The 20,257-nt window shown below is 44.4% G+C and overlaps 1 protein-coding gene across 1 annotated transcript; it reads left to right on the top strand.

Annotated features, from left to right (window-relative positions):
- The first annotated feature begins 8,548 nt into the window (after positions 1-8,548).
- On the top strand, positions 8,549-10,452 carry UBB (ubiquitin B). The gene is made up of 2 exons (XM_019981805.2): positions 8,549-8,702; positions 9,388-10,452. The coding sequence occupies exon 2, from the start codon at positions 9,394-9,396 to the stop codon at positions 10,309-10,311; it is 918 nt and encodes a 305-aa protein (XP_019837364.2). The 5' UTR covers positions 8,549-8,702; positions 9,388-9,393; the 3' UTR covers positions 10,312-10,452.
- The last annotated feature ends 9,805 nt before the right edge of the window (positions 10,453-20,257 follow it).

The raw sequence follows: 20,257 nt of genomic DNA, 5'->3' as shown, positions 1-20,257 counted from the left end.
TTTGAGCAGGTTCCAGGAGATGGTGAAAGACAGGGGACCCTGGCACGCTGCAGTCCATGGGGTCGCAAACAGTCAGACACGACTGAACAACAACAATAAATAACAGTGCTCTGCTTTGATTTGACTAGTTCTTTCCTGCTACTTGCTCAGGGATGCTGAGCTTTGTTGATCTGGTCTATTCATAGATGCTCATCATCTCCTACTTGGCCAATGGCCACCACGTCTGGAGTGCTGATCTCTGATCTCATCCCCTTTCTATGCACCTGCTATGATGTCACCTAGTTATCATTCTACAGTAGCAATCTGAACATGTCCTTCCTATGCAGAACACCTGCAAGAAGAATCTAAAGTCCTCAGCATAGTAAGCCAGGTCCTTCATTAGTCATTCATTCTTTCAACAAATATTTACTGAGTGCTGACCATACACTAGGCTGCATGCTAGCTGGCTAAGAGTGGAGGTATGGTGATAAACCAGAGGGACCTGGTCTGTACCTCATAGAATTTATATTCTAGTGGAGGAAACAAAGAGATAAACAACCATGTAAGCAATACAATTATGGATTATGTAAACATGAACTCATTTTGAAAGAAATAACCAAGGTGCTGCAGTTGAGTACCGGGAGCAGGAATGGGTGTTAGAGAAGGCCTTTATGAAGATGTGATGTTTACACTGCATAAAGTAGGAGACAGCAAGAGCCACAGAAGAGTTCTGGGCAAAGGAAACATCAAGTGCCAAGGTCCAGAAGTGGGAAACACCTGGGACGGCAGGACTGCTAGAGGTAGTGAAGCTGCTGGAGTGTTGAGCTCTGCCTCCTTCTCCAGGCTTATTTTCCACCTGCAGTCCCCCTAAATCACAGACACAAATACGTAAACACCTGTTCTTTATCACACTATGCCTTCTCACTTTTCACCTGCTCCTCTCTCTCTGGACAATCCTGACTCCTCCCTGAGATTGGGCTTCTAAGTAATTCCTTTGTGGTAACTTTTGGGTTGCTCTGTTACCCTCCTCCAGGCAGCTAGACAGCTCCTTCCTCTTCTATGCCCCAGAGAAGTCTATGTACTTGTCCTTGTTTGTGCAGCTAACATTTACTGAGTGCTTCCTGTGTACCAAAAACTGTTCTAAGCATTCTACCTGTAGAAACTAACCTTGCAAGGCAGGTTCATTCAACCCTCAAAAACCCTGTAAGGGGGACCTCCCTGGTTGCCCAATGGTTAGGGATCCACCTTGCAATACAGGGGATCTGAGTTCGATTCCTGGTCAGGGAACTAAGATCCCATATGCTGCCAAGCAACTAAGCTCTGGCGCCACACAGAAAGTTCCTGCATGACGCAATGATGCCAAATAAATAATTTAAAAAAAACTTGTAAGCTAGGTATTATTACTATCTCTGCCCTATATACATGAAGACACTGAGGCCCAGAGAAGTTGAATAACTCACTGACAGTCACAGTGAGTAAATGGTAGAGTCAAGATTTCAACCCAATCCAGTCTGTGCTTTAACCACTAAGCAATTTTTGCCTTTCAAGATTGACAACAGTAGCTAGCATTGATCAAGCACCCCTCCATAAACTGGGCTTTCTTCTCAACCCTTTACATGAATTAACTCATTGAATCTTCCAACAACTCATTAAGATAAATACTCTCAGGATCACAATGATGCCCTTTATTCGCACTAAAACCATGACCCCACTGGGTGGGGGCCCGTGTCCTACCCAAGTCAGCAACCCCAAAGCCTTCCATACCCAGAAGCTGCTGGACATGCCTGCTGAATGAGCAAAGAAACCAACAAACCTAGTCTTTCTCTTGGCTCAACATTAAACTTCAAAGGACTGCCCTAGTGATCCCGTAGTTAAGAATCTGCCTTCTAATGTAGGGAACACGGGTTCGATCCCTGGTCACGGAACTAAAATCCCACACACTACAGGACAATTAAGTCCATGAGCCACTACAAAGATCTGGAGTGCTGTAACTAGGACCTGATGCAGCCAAAAACAAATAAATATTTTTTATAAAAACAAATAAACAGAAAAAACCCAAATAAACATAAAATAAAAATTTTAAATTATTTTAGCATTTTTGTTTGTAACAGTGAAAACTAGGAATATCTTGATGTTAAACTGTGATATCTTCACATAGGAGAATACTACACAGCAGCTAAAGCAATTGAACTAGCTTTATCAACACAGCTAAGCCACAAAAAACAATATTAAAAAAGGGAAGTTGTAGAATGATAGCTAGAGTATGACATCATTTACATAAAGTTTAAAAACAGGTGTTTTAGTCTGTTCAGGCTACTATAACAGAACATCACAGGCTGAGCAGCTTATAAACAACAGAAACATATTATTTTTTTCACAGTTCTGTAAGCTGGGAAGTCAACATTAAGGTGCTGGCAGATACAGTGTCTGGTGAGGGGCCACTTCCTATGTCCTCACATGGGGCAAGGGGGCTCTCTGGGACCTTTCATAAGGACACTAGGCCCATTTTTAAGAGCTCTGCTCTCGTGGCCTAATCACCCCCAAAGGCCTCACCTCCAAATATCACACTAGGATTAGCTTTCAACACATGAATTCTGGGGGGTCACATTCAATCTATAGTAACATTTAGTATTTATGGAAACATTAATGTATGTTATTAGTTTTAAAAAGTTCCTGGAGTTGATAAACAAAAAACAAACAAAAAATTAACACAGATCCATACAGGTCCAGCCAACTGAGTTTTGACAAAGGTACAAAAGTAATTCAATGGAAGAAAGATAGTGTTTCCATGGTGAAACTGGAGAATTTGACATCCAAAAGTGAAAGAATGAACCTCAACTTAAGCCTCAAAATGAGTCATAGATTTACATGTAGGGAAAACACAGACAAAGTCTTTGGGATCTAGGGCTGAGTGAAGAACTCTTAGACATGACACCAAAAGCACAATCCATTAAAGAACCAACAAATTGGACTTGGTCAAAAATTTTAAATTTTGCTCTATAAAAGATGCTGTGAAGAGGGGAAAACAGGGAACTGGGGAACTGCAGGTCTTAGAAGGTTTACAGAGCGGATGTAACAAAGCAGAAAGATAGGTAGATGGGCAAGAGGTTGGGCTCTGAGAGTTGAGTACTGGGGTTTCAGGAAGCAGAGTGCGATCGTTTTAGGTGATGTCGAGGTTTGTTGCTTAGGTGAAATGGAGGTGAATGTGGAAGAGATCAGGTAAGCATAAGATAGAGTGTTAAGACATCTCAAAATAACAAACTTTTGTACTTCAAAAGACACCACCAAGAAAGTGAAAAGACAACTTATAGAATGGAAGAAAATACCTGTATTTTCTAAGAATTTGTATGTAGAATATATAGCGAACTCTCAAAACTCAACAGTAAAAAAGGTAAACAATCCAATTACAAAATGAGCAAAAGAGACTAACAGGTATTTCAGCAAAAACAAAATCCACATGGCAAAGAAGCACATGAAAATACATGCAACATCATTAATCATTAGGGAAACGAAAATTCAATATCTAAACACTGCACAAGAATTACATAGCTAAAACTTAAAAAAAAGTGACAATACCAAATGTTGTGAGGGTGCAAAGAAACTGCATCTCCCAGACACGGGGGGGGGGGGGGGGGGGCGGGGCGGTGGGACAGTAAATAATACAACCCCTCTGGAAATGGCAGTTTCTTAAAGACCTAACCATACACATACCTGATAACCCAGAAATTACACTACTGGGCATTCATCCCAGGGAAAGAAAAACATCTGCTTACATGAAAATATACATGAATGATCAGAGAACCTTGTGTTTTGAGACAAAATGCCCAAAGAGGAGTTACTTGTGTCAGGCCCCAGGGAAACAATCTAAGACTTCATTCCTAACCCAACTGCAGTTACAAGCTTCCCCAGGAAACTGACCTTTAACCAGACAACCTGGAATGTCCTGGTCAGCACTAGGATCCACCCCTGTGATCAGTGGATACCTCTGCCCTTCCCCTTAGGCAAGGAAGGCAGCCTCGCCTAAAAAGAAGGTATTCTTTGCTAATTCTTTCCTTTTTTCTGCTTCCTCTCTGCCTTTAAAAATCTTCTTTTCTGCAGCTCAACAGAGCTCTATTGCTAGATGGGATGTTTCCTGATTTACAAATTGTTGAATACATTCATGTGATCCTTATATTTATTCAGTTGAGTTTTTGTTACTTAACATTTGTAATAGCCAAAAACTGGACACATCCCTCAAGTCCATCTGTAGGTGAATGAATAAACCAACTGTGGGACACATATACCACAGAAAGTTATTCAGCAGCAAAAACGGATGAACTCTTCATATATTCAACAATTCAGATGAAATTTACATGAAAAATGTCAAAAGGTTACATACTGTACGATTCCATTTATGCCACATTCTTAAAATGACAAAATTATAAAAGATGCAGAATGGATTGATGACTCCCTGGGCTTGTGGGGAAGGGGTAAGAGCAGCTGTGACTGACCATAAGAGGTTATCCTTATAGTGATGAAAATAGCTCTGTACCTTGACTGTGGTGGGGTGACATGAATCTACTACCCACGTGATAAAACTGCATACAACTGCACACATACTAAAGTACATGTAAAACTGCTAAAGTCTGAATAAGGTCTGTGTGTTGCACCAATGTTAATTTCCTGGTTTTGACATTGTACTACAACTGTGTAAGCTGCTGTCATTGGGGGAAAATGGGTGAAGGGTACATTGAGACGTCTCTATATTTTTGTGAGTTCTTATGAATCTGTAATTATTTTTATATTAAAAAATCATTAAGGAAATGCAAATCAAAGCCACAGTGAGGTGTCATCTTAGACCAATGGGGACAATCATTTTTTTTAAATAACAAATGTTTGTGAGGATGTGGAACAATCAAAGTTGTACACTGGGGAGGCATGTAAAATGGTGGAGTTTCTGTGAAAAACAGTTCAAAAAAATTAAAAATAGAATTACCTTAAGATCCAGCAATGTCACTTGTAAGTGCATATTCAAAAGAACTGAAAGCAAGATCTTAAAGAGATATTTGCACAACCATGTTCACTGTAGCAGCTCATTATTCACAAAAGCCAAGAGGTGAAAGCAATCCACATATGCACAGACAGATACACGGATAGACAAAATGTGCTGCATACATACAAAGGAATACTATTCAGCCTAAAAAAGGAAATTTTGTCACACTCACAAATACTGTATGATTCCACTTACATAACTTACCTAAGATAGTCAAAATCATACAAAGTAGAATGATGGTTAGGGGAAGGAGAAATGGGGAGTTGTTATTTAATGGGTATAGAGTTTCAGATTGGCAAGAGGAAAAATTCTAGATATGTTATACAATAATGTGAACACAGTTAACACTACTAAACTGTACATTTATAAGTGTATAGTTGGTCTGTGGGCTGAAACCACTGAAGCCCAAGTGCCTAGAGCCTTTGCTCCACAACAAGACGCCACCAAAAGGAGAAGCCTACACAATCCAACTAGAGAGTAGGCCCTGCTCGCCACAACCAAAGTCCACACGCATCTACAAAGACCTAGCACAGCCGAAGATAAATAATATTTTTCTAAATGTTTTTTAAAAAGTGCATAGCTCGTAAGATAGTAAACTTTATACCCTATGTTTTTTTCACTAAAATATTTTTAAAAGCTTAAGCAAAACAGCTTTTGCTATTTTGTTAAGATTAACAAAGTTGGGTGGTGGTTATATGGTGTTTGTTATATTATCTCCAACTTTCATATATGTATATAATCTTTCACAGTGAAAATCTTTTTGAATAGCTGTTCTTTTAAAATTTTTTATTTATTTGGCTGCTCTGGGTCTCAGCTGCATCACTCCAGATCTTCAGTCTTTATTGAGGTACTGGAATCTACTTCATGACCAGGAATCAAACCCTGGCCCCCTGCATGGGCAGCCTGGAGTCTTAGCCACTGCACCACCAGAGAAATACCTTGAATAGCTATTTTTAAATGGACAAATTTAAAAAGTTTTGAGGACCACTTTTAAGACAATTTAGAATTTTGCTCTGTGTTCATTTGGGCACTCAACATCAAAGTTTCTAACTTGCTGGTAAGAAATCAGAATTAGTCTTATAATTCTGTTGCAATACACTGCCAAACAAGGAAATGACAAACCACAGAATAACTCTGTATTTTAAATGTCAGCTGATAATGTCAAGAAAACAATTGTGAATTTGTAATTGGAAACAGTTTTCTCACAGATTTTTATTAAAAGACATCTAGCTAAGTAAAAAATCACTTTGAATCTTAGAATCAAATTCTTTCTTTCAAAGGAACTGCCTAGGCAAAACCATTTGCACATGGTTATTAAATAAATAGTCTTTTTGCTTTGTGTTTTAAGTGTCTAAGGCTGTCAACAGTTTTTTCCCCCAAGTTGAACAAAAGGGAAACTACAGTTCACTAAACAAACATTTATTAAGCTCAAGGCCAAGTACTGTGCTAGATTTTCAAATTTGTGATTTCAGGTATTTTTGTCAGTCTATTCTTTAATGTGTTTACAGACTACCTTTTACAATCACCAGAAATGACGCTATTATTAAAAGTTTCATTAAAAAACACACCATAAAAAAAACTCATCTTGTCTATTAAACATGGCACGCATACGCCTGTTTTCTGAAAACATTTTTCTGTGCTGAGGTTACCAAATGCCCTTTGTTCAAACATTAAACCAGGAAGCTGTATGACTAACTTCTGGCAACTGCTAGAATTTCAGGCCCTGTACCCATATCAAACCATGAGATCTCCATTCTAGATCATTCCACCAATTCACAGGGATGACTTAAGAGGAGCTGTCAGTTAGTGAAACAAGCTCAGACTACTGACTGTCAGACTAACAAAAACGAAAATCCATACTTTTTACCATGAACGTTTTATCAACTACATCATTGACCAAATTATTTTCAAGAAACTGTTTATTTCTATCTCCTACCATTCATGTAAATAGATTTTAGCAAGTCATAATAAATTTATTACCGTCTGGGCGTTAACTCAAATGCTTGTCACATTGTACCTCCTCTTACTGTTAAGCGTTGAAGGATTGTCATTTAGACTCACGACCTTTTCTACATGATAACTAGCCACTCTGTAGTAAGGTGCACATCTCCAGACCACCTCCTAACTTCGCGAGGTTGCTGCTACGCAACAACCACTCCCATGTTTATTTACACCCCCACCAGCATGACTCAGCCGCCGGGCTGCGTGGCTGCGGACCCAAACACGTCTGTCTTAGTCACGGTCCCCCGGTTATCTCGTTGCTGACCAGCGGCCACACCCGCGGCGGGGTCCTAGCTGGTTAAACCACCCGTAATGTCGCTGGCACAACCAACCTATTGATGGGACACTAAAAACGCTAGTGTCGCGAATTCTCTCGTGTGTGAATTCTGTCTCTCCATGTGGGCTGTCGGCTCCCCGATCCACATCATTTTTCACTCGGGGTTTGGACAAACAGCAGTGAGGGAAAGGGATGTGCGGAGGCATTTTTAAGCATGGCCACCTGGTACCTGGAGCGGGGATTGGGGGGAGAGGGGGCTGTGCAGTGGAGCAGTGTGGGGACTCCGCAATGAGGAAGGGGGAGAAGGCCTCCACCGCGGGGGGTGATGGTTCGTGGCGAGGAATGGGGAGTGGGGGGAGGCCTCCGCGTGGGAGACGCTGCGGGGAGGAGTGCCCCGCGTGGAGGGAGGGAGGTCGGGAGGAACCTCCTCGTCAGGGGAACGCCTCCGCGGTGGAGGAGGGGTCCTCCTCGGTCGGTGGGGCGGAGGGGTTTGGGGGATACTCGGGCCCAGCACGGAGTCCCAAGTCTAGATTTCGTCTCCTCAAAGCACGACCAAAGCACCCTAACTGTACAACGTGACTAAAGTTCCGCAACTGTGTTCCAGACAACAAAAATAAAACCGGCCGACGTAAAAAATAAAACCGGCCGACGTGAGAGGGGCTTGTGCCTCACAGCAGACACCAGAAAAACTGCGGGCTCCGCCGCCTACCTCCTGGGCATCTCCAGACCACCACTTTCTCGGGAAAATCACCGCAGAACCCGCTATATTTTGACCCAAAACCCAACAACACATTTGAGAAGTCCGGGCCTAAGAGGCGGGAGGAAAAGACCCCTCCTCCACCCCCAGCCGGAAGTATGCTTCTCTAGTGAAGGCGCGCCTCTGCCGCGCACGCGCTCTCAGTTACTAAGCAACGTCGTCGCCGAATCACCCCAGCGGGAGCCCAGCAACAGCCGAGCCGCTGCCTTCCCCACCAATCAGAGCCGGGCTCGCCTCACACCCCCTCACCAATCAGCGCCGGCGCTGCAAGGAAGTTTCCAGAGCTTTCGAGGAAGAGCCCCTTAACTCGAATTCATCCGCCCGATAATTTTCCTACCTTTTCCTAAAGGAGGAGAAGGATCATCTGGAGGAGAGGGGAGCTGATTTGTTAGGATCCTTTTTTTCGGTTCTGAGGAATTTAGAGCTCAGTCGAAGGACATAACTGCGTCGCGAGAGGTGGGGCCGGGAGAACTACTTTCAGCGGCGCAGGGACACTAGGCCTACGTAAGAGTGATAAGTGACGCAACAGACGTTGTATAAATATCGGCCCCGCCGAGCCGGAGCACTTAGACGCGGCTGGCATTGTTGGGTTCCTGCGTCGTCTTGGAGGTGACTCGGCGTGATTGAATTTGCGGCATCTTCGCATTCACTCACAGGTACTGGCCCGCAGCCATGAGCGTCGGGAGGAGCGGAGAAGGGGGCTTCCGTGAGGGCGAGCCGCAGAGGCCTTGGGAGTCCGCGAGACGAGGCGGGTGGGGGTGGGTGTGGGGGAGGGGAAGCGAGGTGACGCGGCCCCGGCCTTTCCGGAAGAGCAGGCCTTGTTTACGTGTCGGGTGCGGGGGCGGTTGGCGCGCGCGCCCGCCGGCACAGGTCAACGGACACTTAACCGATGGAGATTCCATCGCGTCTGCTTCAGGGGAGAAAGGTGGAAGAGAGGTAGTCGGCAGGGGCTTCTGGAAACGTTTTTAATTCGAATTCTGCCGTGGAGGAGGTGTAGGTCCCCAGTTGCGTTTAAAAAAGTTTTTTATCTAAATGCTGACATGATGACTAGGTTTGGGCGGAATTGGGCGGGATCTTAACGAAGTACCTGAACAGTTCTGGATGATGATCTCGGAAAGTACTTTCGAGTCTCCAGCCTGTTAGGGAGACATCTTGACTAAGGAATATTGCCTCCAGTGATGGATACATTGTCTAGTAAAAGAATAGGGGAGATTTGTGAGAGATCTTGACGTAAATAAGGCGTTTTAGAATACAATGTTAGTTTTAAGTAACCAATGAACTATGAAAGCGGTAAAAGATTCTGAAAATGATACAGTAACCTTTTCCTTTTTGACCTTAAAGGTCAAAATGCAGATCTTCGTGAAAACCCTGACCGGCAAGACCATCACCCTGGAGGTGGAGCCCAGTGACACCATCGAGAACGTGAAGGCCAAGATCCAGGATAAGGAAGGCATTCCCCCTGACCAGCAGAGGCTCATCTTTGCCGGCAAGCAGCTGGAAGATGGCCGCACTCTTTCTGATTACAACATCCAGAAAGAGTCGACCCTGCACCTGGTCCTCCGTCTGAGGGGTGGTATGCAGATCTTCGTGAAGACCCTGACCGGCAAGACCATCACCCTGGAGGTGGAGCCCAGTGACACCATCGAGAACGTGAAGGCCAAGATCCAGGATAAGGAGGGCATTCCCCCCGACCAGCAGAGGCTCATCTTTGCCGGCAAGCAGCTGGAAGATGGCCGCACTCTTTCTGATTACAACATCCAGAAAGAGTCGACCCTGCACCTGGTCCTCCGTCTGAGGGGTGGTATGCAGATCTTCGTGAAGACCCTGACCGGCAAGACCATCACCCTGGAGGTGGAGCCCAGTGACACCATCGAGAACGTGAAGGCCAAGATCCAGGATAAGGAAGGCATTCCCCCTGACCAGCAGAGGCTCATCTTTGCCGGCAAGCAGCTGGAAGATGGCCGCACTCTTTCTGATTACAACATCCAGAAAGAGTCGACCCTGCACCTGGTCCTCCGTCTGAGGGGTGGTATGCAGATCTTCGTGAAGACCCTGACCGGCAAGACCATCACCCTGGAGGTGGAGCCCAGTGACACCATCGAGAACGTGAAGGCCAAGATCCAGGATAAGGAAGGCATTCCCCCTGACCAGCAGAGGCTCATCTTTGCCGGCAAGCAGCTGGAAGATGGCCGCACTCTTTCTGATTACAATATCCAGAAAGAGTCGACCCTGCACCTGGTCCTTCGTCTGAGGGGTGGCTGTTAATTCTTCAGTCTTCTATTCATAATGGTCAATGATGACATCCTTCTGCACTCTAGCCGTTTACCCCAATTTAAGTTTAGAAATTACCAGTTTCAGTAATAGCTGAACCTGTTCAAAATGTTAATAAAAGTTTTGTTGCATGCATTTTTGGTGTCTGTTGTGAAATTACATGGTAATGGTGGGTACTCAACAGGTTAAAATGGTATTCAAAGAAGGCATTTGAGGTTTGTGCGACCAAATTTTAAGTCATTGGCAAACATCCCGTGTGCAAAGTATAGAACTTTGTTCAAGGTCATTAATAGGATTCTAGTATAATTAAAACTATTTCAAATTGTAAGAGTATGGAGGCATATTGAGGGAAAGCACTTTCCTGCCTCCTCAAATAGTGGGTAACAAGACGTATTACAGAGAAATGAAATTTTGAGGCTGTTCAATTGTGTTCTGAAATCTTGTAATTATTGGTTGGCTATTGTCCTTTTTTCCTCTGGTGCTTTACACTTAGAGGTGTTTAGCCTTAGATAATAGAACCATAATTTTCTCTTAAGTAAACTGAGCCAAGAACCAAATGGAGCCTTGGTCAACAAGGGTAAGGAGAAAAATTGAGTTAAGGTGGTTACTAACGTTGGTTCCTAATGACTTAACAGCTTTGCCTCCTTGTAGAGGTGAGATTGCTCCAGTGAAGGAGATTCTGTAACTTGGGTGGTAAGAATCTTGGGGAAGCCCTACACAGCAGATTTTATGCTCCCATCCCAGGTGGCGCAGTGGTAAAAAGCCTGCAGGAGAACCAAAGAATGCAGGTTGGATCAATGGGTCGGGAAGATCCTCTGGCGAAGGAAATGGCAACCCACTCCGGTATTCTTGCCTGGAAAATTTCATGGGACAGTGGAGTGGGCTCCACGGGATTTCAGAGTTGGATGTGAGGGTGTAACACGGTTAATTAAGCATTAGGAAGTATACTCCCAGTGCTAATTGAAGGTGGTGTAAGAATATTTGGGGGCACAGCCCTCGACCATTCCCCTGCTTCATAAATTTCTTCAGTGGTGGTTCTCAACTGGAAATAGGAAGGGGAGGGGCTGGGTGTGGAAGTAAAGGGGAAGAGTTGGAAGTCCTGGTTCTCAGCTTTACACTGCTAAGAAAATCACTTCTGGTACTAAAACTAGTGTAACCACAAGCATAGCATGAGGGGTAAGAATCACCCAGAGATGTGATATACAAATGTAGAAAGCCAAGCCTCACAGGAGTCGAGGTGTACCTGAGAAGAGCTTGGTGCATAACTTTAGGAACTCTTAGCAGCAAAAGCTGTTTGAACTTTTGTCCTAGAAACCCACTTAATTTTGAACATACACTAAATTGGAATACTTGACTGATTTTCTTGGGTAAGTTAGAGACTGGAAATAAGCACTTAACTTTAGCCTGTTAATGCTTCAGCTTGAGTGGTGGTAAAAACTTGAGCCAAAAAGAAACTATTAAACCAGTAGAGGTGGTAATGAAACATTAAGCCTTTTAAAAGCTTTCCTTAGACTTAAGGGAATGATTAGATTTGCTGTCAGGTTGGAAGATAATATCCTTCCCAGTCCAGTGTTTGACTTGCCCAAGCCCCTAGTTCTTGTTACAGGCCAGGCAGGGATTGGGATCCAAGTGTCAACTCTCGCAGAGCTCAGAAAATGCCTGAAGTTTTCATCGGTTCCTTCCCCTAACCCTTCAGGATGTCCCCAAACTAGTGCTTGCTGAACAAGTCTTGCTTGAATTTTTAAATAGGCCTTTTGCAACTAAACCTGAGTTTTGAAGATTAAAAGTTCTACATGTAACCTGAGAGAAAAGCATTTTAACAGAATAGCTGTAGTGAAGACTAGTGCTGATTTGGGCAATAGGACAAGAATGTCCTTTTCCCCAAAATCACTCCCTGACTTGACAGGCTTTGAGGTCTGCACTTCTGTGAATTCCCTGAGGGAAAAAGTTTTCAGCTGTTGCTCTAATTCTCTCATGGGATTTCCTCCTGTCCTTGGGGATCCCTCAAAGTATTCAGGGATCTCAGCAAACTGCACACAACCGGAGGTCTGAACAAGGAAACCTCTGTGTGGTCTTCACCAACCTGTGCTATCAACTGGGAATTGGGGCCAGCAGTCTCTGTTCCGTGAAGTCGGGCCACACTCAGTAGACTTACTTTGCAGAAGTGTCTGTTTCATTCTTTATGGAGACTATATCTCATGAGACTTACCCAATTTCAACAGGCTGCATTTTAGATAGACTCCGTTTATCCCTCAATCCGAAGGGGCAAAGGTATGGTGCCCTTTCAATCAGGCCCAGCCAACTCCAAATGGAAGCTGTAGGGACTTCCCTGGTGGTTCTGAGGTCCCAATGCAGGGGACCAGGTTTTGATCCCTGGTCAGGGAACTAGCGGAGAAGGCAATGGCACCCCACTCCAGTACTCTTGCCTGGAAAATCCCATGGATGGAGGAGCCTGGTAGGCTGCAGTCCATGGGGTCACTAAGAGTCGGACACGACTGAGCAACTTTGCTTTCACTTTTCACTTTAATGCATTGGAGAAGGAAATGGCAACCCACTCCAGTATTCTTGCCTGGAGAATCCCAGGGACGGGGGAGCCTGTTGGGCTGCCGTCTATGGGGTCGCACAGAGTAGGACACGACTGAAGTGACTTAGAAGCAGCAGCAGCAGGAAACTAGAGTCCACATGCTGCAGCTAAGACCCGATGCAGCTGAATAAATACTAATAAATATTTTCTTTTTAAAAAAATAGAAGCTTTAGACAAATGTTGATTTCTGGGAAAGGATCTTGCACTGAGTGTAACGATATTAACTGCTGAAATAAGTTTTTTGAGATTTTCCTTTCTTTGTACCTTGATCCTATCACCATCCTCTCCACCCCCACCTTTTTTGTGGTCATCAGAAGTTGAATGGTGAGGTTCACGCTCCAGCTGATAGGTCTCTGCCAACCCCTGTAGCTTATTCTAGCACCTATTCTTTGGACCATGTACCACCAGCCAGGACTCCTCTTAAGAAACATCTTTACTGGCAGAAACTTACGTGTGTTTTGCAAGCTTTGTCCTCTAAACGTTACAACCTCTGAGAAGGATGCTGTGGTCACAGGAGCTCAGGAAGCTAGCTGTCTGCTATCTTCCCCTTTGGGGCCATCTTGAAGGCTCCAAGAAGTTCTGCCTTAGAGGAACCAGCTTAGTGTGGTTCAGTCCAGTGTGTTCCAATGTCCAATTTCACTTTTTCTTTTTTTCAATTTCCTTTTCAATCAGTTACCATCACTCACACGTTGAGAAACCTTGTTTAAGCCACAACTCCTCATATCCACATCTCCTTGCCCAGCACTACTGATTGTGCTTTGTTCCCGGCCTCTGCAGGACAGAAACCTGCTGCCATGGCCTCAGAGACTGCCACAAACTGGGCCTGGAAATGCTACTGCTAAAATAAAGCAACACAGGGACATCCCTGGTGGTCCAGTGGCTAACAGTCCACGGTCCCAATGCAAGGGACCCAGGTTTGATCCTTGGTCAGGGAACTAGATCCCACATGCCACAGCTAAAGATCTCGCATGCCACAATCAAGACAGTGCAATCAAAAAAAATAATTTAAAAAAAATAGAGCAACACAAATACAGAAGAGAAAAATATAAATGAAAATATTTTTCAAACACAAGGAGATGGATAAAACTTTCCAGGTTAGATGTTTCTTCTATAAGTTGTTCTTAGTCAGGTGGTACCTACTATAGCTTGTCTTCAAGCAGCTGTTAACAGAGAAAATACTAGTAAATTTTGGATGTGGTTTTTAATTTTTTTTCTGATTTTTTAAAATAAAAAGGTGATACAAACTCAATAAAAATACATCTAATGATATACAGGAATATCCAGTAAAAAGTGAAAAATCTCTTACCTCTTTCACTCCCCAGAGGAAACCACTGAAAGACTACTTATCCACTCATCTATTAATTCAACAAATATCTACTCTGTTTCTCTGGTGGCTCAGATGGTAAAGAATCTGCCTGCAATGCAGGAAGTCCATGTTCTGTCCCTGAATTGGGATGATCTCCTGGAAAAGGGAATGGCTACCCACTCCAGTATTCTTGCCTAGAGAATTCCATGGGCAGAGGAACCTCGTGCGTCCATGGGGTTGCAAAGAGTCAGACACGACTGATCGACTAACACTTTCACTGTTTACAGCATTGGAAATGCAGCAATGAGCAAAGCTGACCAAGTCTGTCCTTACAAAACTTAAAGAGGAGAGGAGACCGATAGATAGATAAGTACATCATTTCTTAGGCAATGGAAAGTGCTATAGTGAGAAAACAAAGTAGAATACAGGGCACTGGATGATTGGGGAAAGCCCCGCAAATAATATGACATTTGAGCAAGGTCTGGAGGAAATGATGGACTTGCCTCACAAATCTGGGGGAAGGGCAATCCAGGCAAAGGGAACATAGTGTGCAAAGGTCCTGGAAGAGAAGAAAGCTTAAGTTCAAAAGCAGTATGAAGGCCAGTATAGCAGAAACTTAGCAAGGGAAAGAGTGCCAGTGGTTAGGACTCCATGCTTCCACTTCAAGGGCCATAGATTCCATCCCTGGTCAGGGAGCTGAGATCCCATATCCCTCATTGTTGGTGGTGTTTATTCACTAAGTCATGTCCAATTCTTTTGTGACCACATAGACTGAAACCTGCCAGGTTCCTCTGTTCATGGGATTTCCCAGGCAAGAATACTGGAGTGGGTTGCCATTTCCTTCTCCAGGGGAATCTTCCCAATCCAGGGATTGAACCCATGTCTCCTGCTTTGGCAGGGGGTTCTTTACCACTGAGCCACCAGGGAAGGCCATGTTGCACAGTGCAGCCAAAAAATAAATAATGCTGCAATGAACATCTTTGTAAATGTCTCATCTCAAATGTGCAAATATTTTTTCAGGTTATAACTAGAAGTGGAATGATATCAAAGAATGCCATCACTGAAATTTGTGATTACTACAAAGTCACCCTTCAAAAATACTGTACCATATGCAATGAAATATTATTCAGCCCTGAAAAAGAAGGAAATTCTGACACGACTGAGCAACTTCACTTTACATGTTCACATCATTGCCTATTCATATTGCTAACTGGTAATGTTGCTTTATATATTCTAAAAAGTAATCATTTTTCTTTATGATTGCAATAAATAGTGTCTTTCAGAGTGCTGTTTCGACTTTTGTTTATGGTATCTTTATAAAAACCTAAGTTTGGAATTTGAAAAAGAATCTGGCAATCTTTTTCTTTAGGATTTCCAGGCCAAAGAAGAGAGGGAGCAAAGCTGAAAACTAGCAGACTTCCCTCCCCTCAAGGCAGTGTTTGGGAGGCACAGATGACGTGCTGAAGGAATGGAGGTGCTGGGCATGCACCCTGCCCCTCAAGCAGCAGCAAGTTCGTGGCGCCCACAGCAGGCCCTGGAGCAGGAACAGGGATGGAGGGTCTGCTGAGCCTGCCCGTGTTCCAACTTCCAGTCTTCAGACCTGCTCTGCTCACCCTGAGGCAGAGTGGAAACTACTGACCATTGTGTCCAGAAGGCGATGCTTCAGTGTTTGCGGGGAAAGAGGGTTTTGAGGGGTCTTCCACAGAAGGCCTCACTTCTCAGGGAGAATGCCCCCTGCCCACCAACCAGAACCTTCAGCCTTTGCACACACCAGGCTCCCCCCAACCCCTTGGCAAGTTAGCTGGCAGCTCCAACCCTCCTTCTTGCCCCTGGCTTCTGAGAAGCAGCACCCCGTCCCCTCCACTCCTGTGAAAGCTGTCTTTCTGAACATCAGGCCTGAGCATAATCTCCTTTAGAAGCTGAAGCAGTCTGCTCTCTTTTTGCAGCCAATACTTTAACTCAGACGCTCTTATGGCCTGTTAGATAATTCTACTCCTCTCCCAAGCTTTTCCTGGAAGAAGCTGGCAAAGTTGGGAATGTATGGCTCCTGCCCCCATGCCAGCCAGGACCTCTGGAAGGAAGAAGGCCCTGAGTCACCCAAGGGCCTGAGCAGGGGGCTCAGAAAGAGAAAGAACTCCAGAGGCCAGAAGACAGGTGGTGATGGGGGAGGGGCAGCAGGGGGCTAAGGAGGGGCAGCAAGGACTAGGGAGGCAGCAGGGGCTGAGGTGAGGCAGTGGGGGCTGGGGGGGGCAGTGGGGGCTGGAGGAGTCTGCACTCTCATCCTCCACTCCTCCAGGTCCTCCCCCAGCTGCTGATACATCTGCTACCTCCCCCCTCTCTTCTGTAAAGCCACAAGAAGGCAGGTGGAGACTGCCCGATTCCAGTAAAGTGCTAAAGATTTCCTCTAAGGGGCTGCCCACCGCGCCCCCGCCCCCGCAGACTCACGTCACCCACCCAAAATAAGTCACTTGTCTCACTTCCAGCTCTGCCCTCCCCACTCCTATTTCAGGCCAGCGCTGTGCAGCATGCCTCCAAGCTCTGACCAGTGGGCTCAGTGAGCGGGTGTCTTAAGATGGGTGTTCTCATGTGAAAATTTATGGGCTTCACAGGTAGCGCTAGTTGTAAAAAACCTACCTGCCTATGTAGGAGACTATCAGAGACCTAGGTTCAATCCCTGGGTTGGGAAGATCCCCTGGAGGAGGGCATGGCAACCCACTCCAGTATTCTTGCCTGGAGAATCCCATAGACAGAGGAGCCTAGAGGGCTACAGTCCACAGTGTCACAGAGTTGGACACAACTGAAGCAACTTAGCACGCACACATGTGAAAATTTATAGTGAAATAAGGGGCCCATGCCTAAAGATATACACTCAAAGTACATATAACACGTATGCAGGCTCTCCAGGGTGACCCCGGAACACAGAAGGTAAGAGGCAGAACCTTCTATGGGACACGCTTTGGGTTTGCCCAGAAATCAGCAAATATAACCCCTTTCATCTGGGAAGGTGGGCCAAACAGCTATGTGTAAATCTGAGCCCAACATCTCCTGAGGATGAGAATGTTACTCTGAGCCTTACTCTAAAGCCTCATGGTCTGTAGAAATAAAACTGGTCCTTCTTGCAGGGAGGGAGAGGGATGGACTGGGAGTTTGGGATTAGCAGATGCAAACTATTATATATAGCATAGATTAACAACAAGGTCTTACTGTATAGCCCAGGGAACTATATCCAATCTCCTTGGAGAAACCATAATGGAAAAGAACATGAAAAAGTATATATATAACTGAGGCACTCTGCTGTATAGCAGAGATTGGCACAATACTGTAAATCAACTATACTTCAATTTAAAACAAAAAAAAAAAAAAGGAAGGAAAAAAAGGGAGGGGGGGATTGGTCCTTCTTACTCTAAGCAAAGTGCTGAGGCTGCCCAGACAAATATGCTTTGTCATGGAGCAGAACAGACAGGTAAACAGACATGGTGATAAATACCAAGCCAGGTCACAGTCAGGCACCCTGCGGGCTCCTCCCCAAGAGAGGAGAGGGTGTGAGAGTCTACAGGGTGCTGGGGACAAGGAAATGGAGGAGTGGGTTCTGTACTCCCCTACCATTCCCTTAGGACCCATAGGACCTGCCCCATACCTGCAGGGACTCTAATCTCTGCTCCAGGTCTTTGGAGTCAAATCAGGGCAGCCCAGATCTCCTGTGTTTGGGAGACACTGGAAAAAACAGGTCAGGACCCACTGATTTTGCCAGTTGCCTAATCATCTCCTGCTCCAAACACCCAGACCTTAGGGATGACGTTGCAAGGCAGAGTCCCTCTAATGCTGCTTCCCTCTGGAGAGCAAAGTGTGAAGGCAGGCCTGGAGAGCTTGTTCTGTGGGGTGAGGAGTGGCTGGCTGCTTCTCTGGTGCCTCCCTCTGGGGCTTATCTGCTCCCCACGCACTGAAATTGTCAGGACCTATGGACAGAACAGAATACGCCCCAGAGGATGTAGTACGGCAGCCTTCTCTGCTCTCAGTACTTCACTTTTGACTTCAGTGACACCAGCTGGGAGACATTGACTTGAAGACAGTGTTAGATCTCACGGGTTAAGGGCATCACCACTTTCAGGAGAGAAGTTACACACTGAATTATCTTCAGAATAAGGATTTTTAAATTAGACTAATGAACATGTTAAAAGATACAAGGAAGAAATTGGAACTACAAAACAAGAACACAAAAACATCAAAAAGAACCAATAAGAGATACTAGGTTAAATATATAATAGTTGGACTAAAGAACAATATTCAAATATTGTGGGACATGTCCCACACAAAGTTTGCATCTCCACCTTCTGCCCCTTACCTTTTGTGTTCCAGGGTCACCCTAAAGAGCCTGCACACGTGTTATATGTACTTTCAAGGTATGTCTTGAATGGATGAATTAGCTGAAGAGTGAGTTAATGAACTAGAATGACAGAAATTCCCCAAAAGTAAAACAGAAAAAAGGAACAGATAATATAAAAGAGAAGCTAAAAGATACAGAGGATAAAAGTAGAAGCAGTAACATACAGACAACAGGAGTCCTTGGTAGAAGGTGATAAAAATGGAGGAGAGGAAAAGCAAAGGAAATAAAAGCAAAAATAAACAAATGGGACCTAATGAAATTTACAATCTTTTGCACAGCAAAGGAAACCATCAACAAAAAGAAAAGACAACCTATGGAGAAGGAGACAATATTTGCAAATGATATGATCAACAAGGGTTTAATTTCCAAACATAAACAGGTTGTATAGCTCAATAACAAGAAACAAAGAACCCAGTCAAAAAATGGGCAGAAGACCTAAATAGACATTTCTCCAAAGAAAACATACAGATGGCCAAGAAGAACATGAAAAATGTGCTGATTAATAATGTTGCTAATTATTAGTGAAATAAAATCAAAACTACCATGAGCTGTCACCTCATACTGGTCAGAATGGGCATCATCAAAGATTCTACAAATAACAAATGATGGAAAGGATGTGGAGAAAGGGGAACACTTGTACACTGTTGGTGGGAATATAATTGGTGTAGCTGCTATGCAGAACAGTATGAAGGGTAAAAAACTAAAATAGAGTTACCATTTAATTTAGCAATCCCACTTCTGGGCATATATCCGAAAAAGATGAAAACTCTAATTAGAACTGAAATCCCACAAGCCACGTGGTGAAAATTATATATATAGCTAAGAGCAAAGAAAAAGAAGAAATATTTCCATAAAACCAGCCCTCAAAGTCATAATTAGGACTTCCCCTGTAGTCCAGTGGTTAAGAATTCACCTGCCAAAAGAAAAAGAGAAGAATCCACCTGCCAACACAGAGGACACAGGTTCAGTCCCTGGTCCAGGGAGATTGAACATGCCTTGGGGTAACTAAGCTCGTGCACCACAGCTACTGAAGCCCTCACACCTACAGCCCCTGCTCTGCAACAAGAGAAGCCAGTACAATGAGAAGCCTGTGCACCACAGCCAGAGAGCAGCCCCTGCTCACTGCAACTAGAGAAAGCCCTGCACACAGCAATGAAGACCCAGCACAGCCAAAATCAAATGAATAAAATTTTAAAAATAATAAAGTCAGGAGGGAGGTGGGAGGGGAGTTCAGGATGGGGGACACATGTACACCCATGGCTGATTCATGTCAATGTATGGCAAAAAAAACACTACAATATTGTAAAGTAATTAGCCTCCAATTAAAATAAATTAATATTAAAAAATAATAAAGTCAGAATTAAACTAACTATGGCACGTGTGAGTTCAGAGCTGGTAGATACCAAGGAGAGGCCTTTGCACATCTGCAAGTCTGAGGTACAGACATGAACTCAGAGCCCCATTCCAGTCCCTGGCAGGAGAGCCCCTTAATTTGGCAGGGTCAGCTTGAGTTTCCTTCATGCTTCCTAGGTGGAGCAGGTGGTAAAGAACCTGCCTGTCAACGCAGGAGACATAAGAGACGTGGGTTTGATCCCTGGGTCAGGAAGATCCCCACGGAAGAGGGCATGGCTACCCACTCCAGTTTCCTGCCTGGAGAATCCCATGG

This window comes from Bos indicus, chromosome 19 (genome assembly GCF_029378745.1).
Source record: "Bos indicus isolate NIAB-ARS_2022 breed Sahiwal x Tharparkar chromosome 19, NIAB-ARS_B.indTharparkar_mat_pri_1.0, whole genome shotgun sequence".
Taxonomy (NCBI): Eukaryota; Metazoa; Chordata; class Mammalia; order Artiodactyla; family Bovidae; genus Bos; species Bos indicus.
This window is presented reverse-complemented; position numbering and strand designations above follow the sequence as displayed.